The following is a 14,385-nucleotide window of genomic DNA, read 5'->3' as shown; positions in this document are numbered from 1 at the left end:
ATAAATATGCTTTTCTTGTTGCTTTTAAGAACGCTAGTAATGAGTAGTTTGGTAGTAGTGTAACAAACATGTCAACTGAGGTCTTGGAAACTTAGAGCACAGATATAATTATATTTGGTTTTGTAATTTTCTCACAAAAGTTCAACTAGAATTAATTTGATGCATCCATGCATGCAAAATCTTGTATCGAAGAATGGATACACAGATTGCTATGGTGTACTGGTGCTGCATTACCAATGCCAAGACGGGAAATAAATCTTCTACCTAGTTTTGTTTCCAAACTAACTTTAAAGTTTCAAGTATGGAAAAGTAGATCCCAAGACTTGGACTTGGACTTCATATATAACCTTTTTTTCTCAACTTCATATATAGCCTTTTACATTGGTCAAATATTACAGGCTTACCATTACTTTATACTTCAAATGGATGATAAAATCTCTTAACCAATTGAGCTACAAGTCTCTTGCAATTTTACTAAACACACATGTATTAATTAAGGAATAACATAAATAAATGAATGTGTGCACACAAGAGAAAACATTTCTATTAATCAATTTTGATACTCTATGACTTATTAAACCATGCGATTATTAGCATTATCTAATGGAATGTTTTGGTTACATTGTTTATGATCCTCTTTGTTTATATGATGTTTGATCCTACGACTAATGTGGCAGTCCCATGCTTGTTATTCCTTCGATTGGTGCTCGTCCTCTGAATTATTTTTCTTTGTTTTTATTTGAACAACATCCTAATCTGATCAAGACTACGAATACGAAATGATGCAAACAGGTGTAGAAGAAGGCACACTGCCCACCAAGTTGTTTTAAGATAAGACTTGATTATTACAAAAGTTGAAATAGAGGATAGAAGCTGAGAGGCACATTACCAAGCATTGAACCGCGCCTGCTTAACGAATTAATTTGCTTTCTTGATATTCGAGGGTGAAATAATATATACACACACATTTGAAAGCAATCTCAGCCGTTAATTTGTTTCTCCACTCTGACTCCTATCCATTGGGGAACAAATCCTTTTGAACCATAACTATGCATACACACCCCGAATCTTCAAAGTCTATTATTGTACAGACTTTTTTCTGTGTATTTATGAAATAAAATCAAAGTCTAGCATAACTTTGGGTTTTAGCAAAACCAATTTACTTGACTTATTCCTGTTTTAGTAGTGTTTTACTATGTAGTCTCATATGCAGATGGCATTTTACCGTAATAAGGGAAAGCAATGATGCCTATGCACATTGATGCTAGTTCGATCTTCACCGATACTTCTCCTTCTCTAACAACTAATTATTTAACCTATTAACGCTAAAGCTTCACTAAAAAAAATGTAGTGCCTCATACCAAACAAAACTACAAGGAAAGTCCCTCTTCCTTACAAAACTTGCATAGACTTGAGATTTTGTTCTGATCACTTTCAACAATCTTGGAACACCATGTACTTGAGCTCTCTTCTTTGTAAAAATTTACTGGGAATTATATTTCGGCTGGTTCGGGTGTTATTTGTAGTTCTCTGCTCAGTGCCTCAACTGATAGGCTAAATCCTCTAATGCCCTCATTTTGCCTTTACATTAAAAAATAAATATAAAACATTTTGGGCTGTCTGAGGGGGATTGAACCAAAATAAAATAAAAATAAAAGTTACACCAAGTAAGAGTGATGTAAACCTTACCTCATAATCAGTAGAATTTGAAACGAGGGGGACATGAATTTAACCCTTCTTGAAAAAAAAAATGAAAAAAAGGAAGATAGAAGAAGGGGAACATCGAGCCCATCTCTTCTTGAACAAAGCCTAAAAGGTATATACTTGCAAGCCAAGTTTTGAAACACCAAAAACAAGATGTTGGGTAAAAAAAAAATCATGAAAGAGGGACTAACTTGTAAGTCGAGATGCACACTAATTAAAAAAATAAATAAATAAAAAACCAGGGAAGCTAATAAAATTGGAATGCAAACAACCAAGGTTGAGGAAACAATGCACAGTTAACTTGCCTTTCCTATATTGGAAGTTTCTATATAACTATGCTGTGTTTATTGATAAAACAAATACGGAAACTTCTTACATGTAAGGAAAAAATATTTAAACACGCTATGCGAATATAACAGTATTGTATGCTTCTATTCACCTATGCTATTTTCCTGAAGTTTGTTTCTGATCCGACACATCTTAGTGAAAACTTCACTAATGTCCAACCTTTCTCTGGGTGACTCTGCAGAGCAAGCAACACCAATTGCTAATATTGCAATCAAGCTTTCTTCTACTCCTTCATGAGCAAGAAAGGGATCCACAATCTCTACCATTTGCTCCGGAGAAGCTGCCTTGACAAAGTTATGAAGGTTTAAAGTTCCTTGAAACATTTCATCAGTTGGTCTTTTTCCTGTAAACATCTCCAACAGCATGATGCCGTAACTGTACACATCACCTCGTGTCGACACTTCATGTCCAATACCATACTCTGCAATATTCATGAATCGAAAAAAAAAAATTCTAATTAAAATTTCTTAAAGCCCAATTTCATTTGTCAATATGATCTACTAATGAGAAAAAATACTAAATAAAAAGATATTTGAAGAATATATATTCACCTGGAGGAGTATAACCTATTGTCCCTTTTACTCCGACGGAGCTTGAGTAATTACCATCACTACTCTGAGTAGTTTGTCGAAGAAACTTTACCAAACCAAAGTCCCCTACATGTCCAACCATATCATCATTGAGAAGAACATTGCTGGGTTTGAGGTCACAGTGGACTATTGGTGTCTCACAATGATGATGCAGATAATCCAACGCCATAGCAACATCAATTGCAATACTCAACCTTTGAGAAAAATTCAAGCTCCTTGGTCTCTCAATGTTTTCACCAATTGCTTCAGTTGGATGCAACCATTCCTCTAAGCTCCCATTAACCATAAACTCATATACCAAGGCCTGAACTCACAACTACGATAGTCAATCCCTGAACATACAGAGAGTACCTTCATAAGATTACGGTGTCTGATATTTCTCAAGGCTTCACACTCAGCAATGAAACTTTTGGAAGCGCCACGATGAACGAGATTGATTACCTTGATGGCAACTGTTTCACCTTGTTCGAGTACTCCTTTATAAACAGACCCAAAACTTCCCATGCCAATCAAGTTGGAAATGGAGAATCCATTTGTTGCATTTAGAAGACTTCGGTAAGATAGCCTGAGAAATTCTTCTGAATCACTTGAAGTATGCTCCTTTCTTTCTCTCCTTACGCTACAAAGGTACCAAAACATGATGGCAAACGTGATTCCAAGAAGACCAAAAATAAGAGAGATTACCCATTTGACGGTTAGACTCAATCCTCCCTTCTTGGAACGTTGTAATTTGCATTCTGGCAAATGCAAGTCAGGTATTCCACCGCAAAGTTTACTATTTCCTTTGACTGATATGGCACTTGCATTACTGAAAATCCCTTTCATTGGTAGCATGCCCTCAAAATTATTATAGGAGAGGTCCAAAGATTGCATAAATTCAAACCGCTCCAAGAATTCTGGAATCATGCCTGACAAGTTGTTGTGAGATAGATATAGCCCTATTAAACCTCTTAGTGAACCCAAAGAAGATGGAATATCCCCTTGGATGAAGTTCCCCTCCATGTCTAGAAACTCTAATTTAATACAACTCCCAAGATTTGGAGGAATTTCACCAAAGAACATGTTATTTGAGATATCAAAAGCCTCCAGATTTGGGAAATGTCCTATTTCTTTTGGAAGGAATCCGGTCAAATGGTTTTCAGATAAATCCAATACAGACAATGAAGATGACAGACGACCGATGACTTCAGGGGACATGACACCACTGAAATTGTTAGCACCAAGAGATAACACCCTCAAATTTTCACACTGTGCCAAAGTACTCAAAGGGATCTTGCCTTGAAGGTAGTTTTCATGTAAATATAATATATTTAATCTACTTAAATTTCCAAAAGAGGATGGAACATTCCCTGAAAGAGAGTTCAAACTCATATTTAGTTGATACAAGTTATGAAGCTTTCCAACATCTGGCGGAATGTGACCTGAAAGTCGGTTCCCAGACAGCCAAAGGGTCTCCAACTTAACCAAATTTCCAAACCCATTCGGTATATTTCCTACTAATTTATTTTCACTCATGCCGATTTGTAAAATAGAAGAAGATAAGTTGGCTATACATTGAGGCAAGGCACCCCCGAAATTGTTAAAATGAATTGCTACCATTTCTAAACCGGTGGCATTAGTCAAATCGCAAAGAAATCTCAAATCGCCAACTCCCCCACTTCCAAGATTGTTATCAGCAAGAACTATCCACCCAAGCCTACGTAAATTTTCTAACGAAGGGACTTTTCCATGTAGTTTGTTTCCTTCCATTGCAAGATGATACAGATTTGAAGCGTTAGAAATTGAAACAGGAATAGGTCCGCTAAATTGGTTCTTGCCAACAGAAAAATGTTTGAGGCTTGGAAAGGCAATACCTAAGTTTGAGGGCAAAGTCCCCTGGATTTTGTTCACTGACACGGCAAAGGTTGTGATAGAAGAGAGATTGAAGATTGAGGGGGGGATCGTTCCGGACAGGTCATTTGCGTCGAAAGAAAGGAACGTAAGATTGGTCATTTGGCCAAATATATCTGGAATACTCCCATATAAATTGTTAGCAGCTGCAGAAATAAGTTCAAGTGATGATATGTTGGAAAAGGAGTTGGGAAAATTTCCTGTGAGCTGGTTGTCATGAAATGCAAAAGCTGTTAGCTTGGACAAGGTGCCAAGCTCCTTAGGAATGTTTCCTACGAGAAAATTAAAATCAAGAGACATTCTTAGGAGTTGAGAGCACCTGGATAAGTTGGAGGGTATTTCACCACTCAATGAATTATTCTGCAATAGTAAATGTTGCAATCTGCGCAGACGGCCAAACTCTGGAGGTATTTGATTGCTGAAGCTGTTGTTGGGGAGACGAATCCGTCTCAAGAAACTCAAGTTTCCGACATGGGGTGATGTAGAGCCCGAAAGTTTCGAGGACCGCAGGTCCAACCTCGTGACCCTCTGGTGACGACGACCGCATGAAACTCCATACCAATGGCAGAAGTGGATGGTTTCGTTCCACGAAGTCATGACTCCAAAAGGGTCATTGGTTATGCTAGCCTTGAACTCTAGCAAGGCCAGTCGATCTGTCTCGTTTCCCCTCAGTCTCAAACCATGGCAGGAGTGAACAACAAGAGCATGCATACAAAAATATGAGAAAAACACAGTTGGAAAGAACCTGTAAAGCTCCATGGTATCAGTTTGTGCGAACTTAATTTGGTAGCAAGAGATATGAGGGGAGAGCGCAATTTATAAGCAGCAGCACGCATGGAGAATACATAACTTTGAGTACAAGCTGGTTTATTCAAAGTTCTACAAATGCATGCACAAATGAATAAGGACTTATGGGATAAAAAATTAGTTTTGTTATCATATTGTACTTCTTCGTTGGAAATAATGCAAAAAAAAAAAAAAAAAATTAAGGCTGATATGGGGGTTTTTGCTTCTTTTTAATTAACTTTGGTTTTTATTAGTCTTTGAAATAACTAATTGGCCTCAAGTTTGAATTTCGATCCTCCATAGTTTAGATAGATTAATTAGAATTTCGTTCTGATAAAAAAAATTCAAATGTAGTGCACATTCATTTTAACTTCCAAGTGGTACATTCACTACTTTGATCATATCGAATGGTCATAATTACTTTTTATTCGTAAGTAGAATATATGTTAGAGAAGTTAGTCGAAAATATCATTTTTCAAAGGCTTAATTGATTACTAATTCCGTGGTGATAGGGTAATTGGAAAATAACATATGTGGTAAAAAAATTAGAATTTAAACCCTAGTGGTGAAATCTTTTAGGATTTAAGCTCAAAATTGAAAATGTCGTCAACTCTTCGTTAATTATTAGCACATGAAAATCAAATATGAGACTAAAAATATAAAGTTAGTCTCACATTTAATCATCACATGCTAACAATTAACTTAGAGTTCTGTTTTAGCATAATATGTGTGGCTCACGTGCTAATAATTATGGAAGAGTTATAAAATTTTCAATTTTGGCCATAAATCTAACAGACTTCGCCACAAGGGCTTAAATCTTAATTTTTTTTTTACCACAAGGACTATTCTTCCAACTACCCTATCACCACGGGAATTAATAATCCAATCACGCGATTTTCAAATCTATATTGCTGATATTGCTAGTGATACTGTTGATATTTATGTCATCACAATACAAACAATATGTTATTCATCTTTAATTCAACCAATTAAGAAATTGGAATATGATTTATGATCCTTAATTTTAGCCAACTTCTCTATTTGTTAAATAAGCTGATGAGAAATTAGAATTGAAGAAAAAAAAAACAGTTAATCCCTCTTATACTTTTCTTTGAAAATGAATTAGTTTGAAAAATGCACCAACTTCGTATGATATGAAAAGGAGGAGGAACATGAGAGCATTTTTGCTTATCACCATAAACTATATACTCATAAAAACCTAATCATCTATCATGTGTCATTTCACGTAACCTTGCTCAATTTTTTTTTTAAATTAAAAAACTAACGTTTAATGTAAAAGTAAATCAAAGTCACATAAAAGAACACGTGTTAAATAATTAGATATATAGTGAACATATAACATATTTTCTGGTGGTGAGTAAAAACGCTCCGAGGAACATGCAACTTCCCAACTTTTAATTATTTGTTGGTGGGTGGAAAATTCAATTGAGATCGGTATGCTTTGCATTTGTCGAGCATGACTCTGTATCTAGTCCCTCCCAACTTCCTAAGTTAGACAAGTATATGCTACTCGTCTCTCTAAAACCTTTGACACGCCAAGATCATTGCAACCCCACATTAGGGGCATTCGTTCTCCAACGTAGACTCTCAAACCTTCTTGGGAGCTGGGTGGTCACTTCCTCTCGTAGACAAAACCAAGGGGAAGATATGTAGATTGACCCCATGAAACAATCTGCTTCAGCTAAGTTACGACCTTTTCCTTCATGGTTTTTGAAGTAACGGAATTTGTGCAAATGTGTTTATAAACGAGAGTAAACTATCGATCTCCTTCTGAACTTTCACCTAACTTTCGATTTACCACCTAAACTTTTAAATTGAAAAAAAAGGACTTAAAACTAATTTTTTGGCTAATTTTCCCCTACCGTTAGTCTTTCATTCATTCTATCTAAATTTATGTTAAATGAAAATACATGCATAACATGTGAGGGTTGTTTGATCGTTTCGTTCTTTAAAATAATTGAAAAACCTAAATTTTTAAAATGTTGACCTGTGCAAATTTGTATGATTCTATAAATTTTGTGTATACAGGTATAACGAAGTGACGTTTTTGTTCTCAAAAGAGAGTAACATGGTGTGCACATAGAATTATCGTTAATTTGGATGAAATCTATAATAAAAAACCTAGCAATTCGGGGGAAATCAGCAAAAATATAAATAAAAATTAGTTTAAGTCCTTGATTTTCCAATTTAAAAGTTTAGGGGATAAATTAAATGTTAGATGAAAATTCAAGAGAAAAATCAGGAGTTTACTTTTATAAACAAACAATAACCAATGTACACAAATCGTTCCTTCCCCGCCATCCTTACGAAACGGCCTCCATCTTTACGAGATGCCCTCTACGTCCAATTTTGCATCATTATTTTCGGATTATCATAGCTTGCATTTCACAAAGGAGGTTAAATACAGATGGTGCCATCCACACACCTCTTTTTACCTTCAGCACACTCCTGTCAATTTTCAGTCATTGGAGCGACTGAATTAAAGAAGATCAAATGACATAAATTAATGCAAAAAAGTGTTGTCTACAAATTTGAGTTGAATATATAGTTTTGCGAATTGAGAGACACCACAAGGAAAAACATCCTGACAACGAAAAGTCTCATGAAACAATCATGTAAACCATTGTACCTACTCGGAGCTGAAACTTTATTCGACTACGGCCAATAATTCACTCTCTTTGCAGAAGCAATGCCTCCCATCTACTCCCAAATCCACCTGAAACCAAATTTTGAAGACAATGTCAATTCATTGTGTAAGCATCAACATGCAGCCATTACATGGATCACAGCAGAACATTTCCACAACAGACTTCGGTTTACAACGAATATATTACATCTCTACTCCGTTCCATATTTTACAGTCAGCCGTTATTGGCTTATACAGCAAGGCGTGGCAATTTTCTGTCAGCTGTGCTCAACACTAAAATTGTGCATGTAAAGAACTAGAAACTAAAGACACTTGAGCTTTACCTAGAAAACTAATGAAAGAAAGGTGGCCCGGCAACATAGGTGTGGAGGGGGAGCGGGAAATTGAAAACCACTAATAATGCTAGACAGCCGGGATTAGGTTAACAGTGTCATGGAATAAAGTCACAGGAAAACCAAAATATAAGTGGAATAACTCAACATGAACTTATTCTATTTACCTCATATGCATTTATGTCCGAAAAAAGAACCTGCAAAATGAATAAGCATTTCCATTATGATGACATGTTAAGCACCTAACTCGCTACTTCTAAATAACAGAAAACTTCAGTTGGTCAGAAACTTAATGCTTAGTTTAAAAAACCAACATTAATTCACACCAGAAAATTGTTATCATTATTTGGGAACCTTTTAATTACTCACCTTCTTTCCAGCCTTCACTTCCCCAACGTCAGCACCAACAGAAAGAATCTGAGAATAACAATGCTTGTAAATTATCCTGAGATTCAACTACTTACTTCAAAATAAAGAACAGGAAACATGCAAAAAAGAAAGTGTAGGCATACTTCTCCCATAAGATAGCGTTCAAATTTAACAGCTGACTTGGGCAGCAAAACTCCTCCAGCTGATTTCTGTGGCATAGGAAAAGTAAACAATGAAGTCTGTTTTAAAACCAACTGCTTTCAAGGCAACTAAATGCCAGCAATTAACATGAAATCTGTTTTGAGGTATTCTATGAGACAAACATAGTAAATGCTAACCAAAAATACAAACCATTTTCATTTGGAAAGCATCTCATGCGAACTTGGATATAGAAGACTAAACCTAAACCCTTAAATTCCAAAGGTTATACCTAATTACAATGCCTCTAATGCGAACTTGGCTTTTAAACCTGATCGAGTTCAAGATTGTTAGTATAGTTTGCACTTTGGAACCCTACTGAAGGTTTACTCCTGGTCGATCTCAAGATCCTCGGTCAAGTTTGACACCTATTATCAAACTACTTGAATTTGAACATCCAGGAGTCACACGTAAAAAAGAATACACTGAGCCCAAGTGTCACTAGTATGAATCAACCTAATACAATCCGAGACATATCCTGCCAGAATATAAAACTAATACAGGGGACCTAATTAGGAGATACTATCCCATAAAAAGCTATTGCTTAACTGAAAATCTTTTGATTAAAGTTAGAAAGAAGACCTACAAGACCACAAAGAAGAATTATACTATAAATATGTCTTCAAGCCATGAAAAAATCATTCAAATGGCACTCTTTTGCCTGAAACCAGGTACCATTCCACCGTTAAGTTTCCTCCAATGGCACTCTTCCCATTTCACAGGCCCTCATACAATAGCTTAACTTCATAGAAAATTTCTACATAGTACATACACAAGGATAACATACAACAATCATGATAACATAGGATCGATTATATCTACACTATTTAACATAATGTGTTATTGAATGCACCATGGTATGATATCACAATGATAGGACAAGTGGAAGGATACCGTAGAGATGATATACAAATATAATCATATTTTATGATTTTTTAGGGTGATCTTCACCACATAAACATGAAATGAACCAACAAAAACATACATATTTATATTTAAAAGGAAATTATTAAGCCATTTGACAATGTTACGGATCTTCACAACTGTCATAGGAATGCAATTCGTAGCAGTACATTAAGCCATTTGACAATGTTACGGATCTTCAAAAAGCTCAAATACTCAACTAAATAGCCATTGACACAGATGTTTCGGAATCTGACTAATAAAAGATAATCGTATAAAGTTGCCACTCCAGACTTCCAAACACAATGGTAAGACCAAAAGCCAGCATACCTGAGGGAGCTCCTCGAGACGAATAAGCACTCTGTCAGCTTGCGGAACCACCTGCCACCCACAAATCACCATCACAAAAATCACAAAACTCCGATAATGCAATTTGTCGCCAAAATAAAAGAAGACATCAAACATTAAAATGTGCAGAACCCCAACAAACCTTGGTGGGTTCCCATTTCGTGGCAATTGCGTCGACTCTCAAAGAGTTCCTCCGCAGACCTGAGAGCGAAACCCATTTCACAATTCATCAAAATCAACAACATTTCATAATAAAAAAAAAATTAAAAAAAAAAAAAGTACAGAAATTTTACAGAGATACGAGAAACTAAGAAAAGGGTTTGGAAATGAAGTAAATTCAACACACCTGGGAGTAGCTTCTGGCTGTTGGACAGAGAAGCAGTGTTGGGTTTGTACAGCAAAGGGGTTGGTAGTGTGACGAAAGTAGAAGCCATGGCAGAGCTCTAACAAAGGTAAAGGGGTATATTAGAGGAGCTGCAGAGAGAGTGAAGAAATGCTGGGGTTGGAAGAAGTGGCGGAGATATCTTAAACCCTGGTGCCTGGTGGTGTGAGATAAGGACAGAGTCGCTGAACCAGCAGAGTTCTAGATGGTTCGGCTCCCCGACGTTTTCTGTTGTTGCGTTGTGTGTGCTACCAAAACTGAGATTAGTTGGGTCTGCTGCAATGTTTGTTTAGAGCCCGTTTATGATTTCTTGGGCTGGGCTAGTTAACTTTTTTGTGGGCAATAGAAGCGTATCAAACTTTGTTCCGTAATGCAAAAAGTGGTCCGACCTGACAGTCACCAAGTCACTTTCGAGAGAGAGGACTTGGATGGTTTGGGTACACTATTACGGTTATATCCGTTTAAGAACAAATGTCATATGGAATTAGATTAACACATGACATTGTCTTGTTAGACTAAGATGTTACTTCGACTTATTATCAATCCATCTAAGTTGTTATCCAAGTTCGGAGGTTATACTGTCAGGTTCGACAGTTTCCAAATTGATTTGAGAATCTTCATGTTGGGAGTTCAGCATCCACGATTTGGGCTCGGCATCCATCAGGTCGGTCTAAATGTCACCCAGATGAACCTGACGATCATCGAGTTAGGTCAAAATAACGTCGAACCAGATCCAAGTGGTAACCTAATTAGGTTGCGTGATGACGCGATCATTGACTCTTGTCTTTCTAACAAATGGTTTGGTGTTGCAACAGCTGGCCCAAAAACCCTCTCTCCCCTTCGTTAATCCATCACCCAATTCCAATTTTTCTTTTTTGTCAAACGATAGATTTTGTTAAATTAGATGCTATACTAGCTACCAACAAAGTTCAAATTCACGCTAACATACAAGAATTCAACTTCTATGATAAAGGGCCACTAGCCCAATTCCAATCTTTTCAATCTCATCATGCAAGAACTCAACTTGTCCGACAAAGGACCACTAGCCCAATTCCAATCTTTTCAATTCCTCTACATTTTTCTAAACCAAAGGAAATCCACGCACAGAACACACAATGGCTACAAGGGTCCACCACCACCCATCCTTTTGTTCGTAAACTCTGCAACACTCCATCGGTATTCAAGCACTTTCCTCCCCACACTTTTTTCCCCTTTCCTCTTCTCGGAAAATCTCTCTGCTTTCTCACTCGCATTTTCCCACCAGCCAAACACATCTATCCCGTATTTTCCATGAACAAATAATCAATACCCTTGTCATATTATTCTCTACTTTCCTTTCTCTCTCCTTTTTCTTAGTAAAGCAAAACCCAAATTTTTCTCACAAGCGAGAGATTATGGTGAAGAAGCAACTTTGTTGCTGGGGGTGCCTCATAATCTTGAGTCATCTACTACTAGCACCTCTTGTTTGCTCCAAAAACCACGGTACTATTACTATCAATCTCAACTTGCAGATTGTTTTTTATCTTTCCTCTAAAATTATAACTTGTTTGAGCTTTTACGTTTTACAGCTAGGAATTGTGCTGAAATTTCCTAGCTAGGGTTGACTAGTTCCCTCAAATGGTGGTCATAAAGATGACCGCATTTTTAATCAGTACTTTTAGAATTGTGTCTGAGAAGTATTGTCTGCGTGTTTAGCGTAAGTAACTGCACACGTGAGGGGACGTGTTGAGAGTGTGAATTCCTCCACATCAGGAAAGTGAAGTGGTTGGATTCTAACATTGTAATAATTATCAGCGTGTTTTGTGCACTTTGGCAATAGATGAACGGCTAATTAGCTTTTCTCATGAATATTTGCATAACTAAAGATTAAGAATACCATAGCCTCCATTAGTTTTCGACAATATTCTCAAATATTAATCCATCCAAAATCCGCAATGGCAAAACCAATTCATCGGTCTCAATCTTACTGTTGTTCATCAGGGTACTCTTTTTCCCTTCCACAATTATTAACAAAATGCAGGGACCAGAATCCCAACTAATTGTTCATCAGGGTACTTGTAGGACTTCTTTGGTGAGAGTTGGAAAGAGTGGTGTCGTTGCTGACTTTGTCCCATCCCGCATATGATTCCTGAACTGTCAGATCAATGTAATTGGATTAACTTAGAAAACGTGGTCATCATTTTGGACTACTTGTTTGTTAAGAGTGTATCTTATTTTGGAGATAGTGATTGTATTTTGTATGACCACATATGTTGATTTCGTGACATTGAGTGCAGTTTCTCCCTTAGGAAACCCTGCAAATGAACTTGTTGAGATAATCAACAACAATCGAACAGCTCATAAACTTCCAAAACTAAATGACAGTCCTGGACTCGGGTGCATTGCCCTGCAATATGCTGAGTTGTGCAAGGGAAACTGCCCTAGCAACAACACCGTGAACTGTAAACCATCTGAAGATGACTTCACCCAAGTTTTTGCCCCGAATTGTGGTGTGGAACTACCCACTTTCGACACCATAACTGCCCGTATTGTGGGTTGCTAATCGAAGTATCTTGAGCCCTCACTAGCGTTTGCACATGTTCTTGTTCGAGACAACAAGGCATTATCAATTCTGAGAAATAAATCACATACTGAGGTGGGAGTACGAATGGTTCGGGTTCACAAAGGGCCATTCTTCTGGAGTGTTCCCTTCCGCAATGGGAAGACAAACTCCACGTTTGTACTAGAAAATCGCGGTGAAGGGATCCATCAGAAGAAAGGTTGCTACAGTGGAAGCAGCTTACCATGTAGTGCAGGTCAAAGGAATGATTCCTCGCTGCTGAGAAATGTTAAGATCATCGCTTTTCTATGTGCTGTTTATCTTTTGCAACAGTTGAATGTCAATTTGTGATTCATTACCACTCTGAGATATTTCACTAGAGAATGCCCGAAAATTTTGTTACAGATTGACTTGAGAAGAGCGTGATATGCAGACAGACAGACCAAAAACTTTGGATTCCAATTTATTTCTTTGCTTTTTTCTCCTTTGATTCTTGTTAGGTTCTTCCTTCATGAATTTTATTGGTATAAAACATTAGCACTCTCTAAATAGGTTGTCCAGGTGATTGAACAGTCACATTTTATCTGCGTATCGTGACTTTGCAAAACTGATATCGTCTCCTTTGTACGATACAAAGTGGGAGTTAAAGCTACCCTATACAATGGGTTAGACATAAGAAATATCACTCAAACGTAATACTAGTTTCACCCTCATAGTGTACTGTTCATTTTAATCAAGACTATGTTTCCGGGACAGAAAAAGAGTGGCATTGTTCAAAGTTGAGTATGGGCCTGACATCTAAACTCTTAACAAGACTTCAGCACAGGTTGTGATTTGGGCCTGTTATTATTCCGGTGGGTACTCACTACTCAGTTTAAACTGAAATTCGACATAAAAGAGCACCCAATAATCATTTCATAGGTACTCAAAACTCTTCTTGTCTTGACATTCTTCTTCAACTCAGTACGTCTTTTGTTTAAATTCTCCCTTATTTTCCCTACTGTAGATTAGTGTTAAATTTTCAAATTTTTGTGAATTACACTACTCAAGTTGGATAATACTTGCTTCTCCTACAGGGGAATGCACATATCTCACTCCTTACGAATAACGTATTTTCATTGTATAAACACTATTATTGGAACCGTGCAATTTCTGAATCTTTATTTGAAGATCATTTCTACAAAATAATCATTGAATCATAGATCATTTGGTCATTCAAATGTTAATGGACGGTCCATCATGAATATATACTTTGGTACTCGCATTGTCGATTTGTTTCATACATTTGAATGCATAAAACAATCTTCGATTTGATTTATTTTTTATAT

General features: G+C 36.8%; 1 protein-coding gene and 2 pseudogenes across 8 annotated transcripts; 1 reads left to right on the top strand and 2 right to left on the bottom strand.

The window, feature by feature from the left end:
* Positions 1–456: 456 nt before the first annotated feature.
* Positions 457–5,609, bottom strand: LOC103960264 (annotated as a pseudogene).
* Positions 5,610–7,478: 1,869 nt separating this feature from the next.
* Positions 7,479–10,773, bottom strand: LOC103960235 (10 kDa chaperonin 1, chloroplastic). 8 transcript variants are annotated; one of them, XM_048591816.1, is made up of 8 exons: positions 10,483–10,768; positions 10,279–10,337; positions 10,119–10,169; positions 8,831–8,896; positions 8,688–8,735; positions 8,486–8,515; positions 7,969–8,055; positions 7,479–7,813 (listed from the first exon to the last, which is right to left on the bottom strand). In XM_048591816.1, the coding sequence occupies exons 1-7, from the start codon at positions 10,568–10,570 to the stop codon at positions 7,987–7,989; spliced, it is 411 nt and encodes a 136-aa protein (XP_048447773.1). In that variant the 5' UTR covers positions 10,571–10,768; the 3' UTR covers positions 7,479–7,813; positions 7,969–7,986. The 8 variants fall into 8 exon arrangements, with proteins under 8 accessions (XP_048447773.1, XP_048447774.1, XP_048447771.1 ...); XM_048591817.1 differs by having other exon boundaries at positions 7,973–8,055; XM_048591814.1 differs by having other exon boundaries at positions 7,479–7,787; positions 10,483–10,767.
* Positions 10,774–12,757: 1,984 nt separating this feature from the next.
* On the top strand, positions 12,758–13,408 carry LOC125480684 (annotated as a pseudogene).
* The last annotated feature ends 977 nt before the right edge of the window (positions 13,409–14,385 follow it).

This window comes from the organism of the source record quoted next, unplaced genomic scaffold (assembly GCF_019419815.1).
Source record: "Pyrus x bretschneideri cultivar Hongxiangsu unplaced genomic scaffold, Pyrus_bretschneideri_v1 Contig35, whole genome shotgun sequence".
Lineage (NCBI taxonomy): Eukaryota > Viridiplantae > Streptophyta > Magnoliopsida > Rosales > Rosaceae > Pyrus > Pyrus x bretschneideri.
The sequence above is the reverse complement of the archived record's forward strand: the minus strand, read 5'-3'. Positions and strand labels throughout refer to the sequence as shown.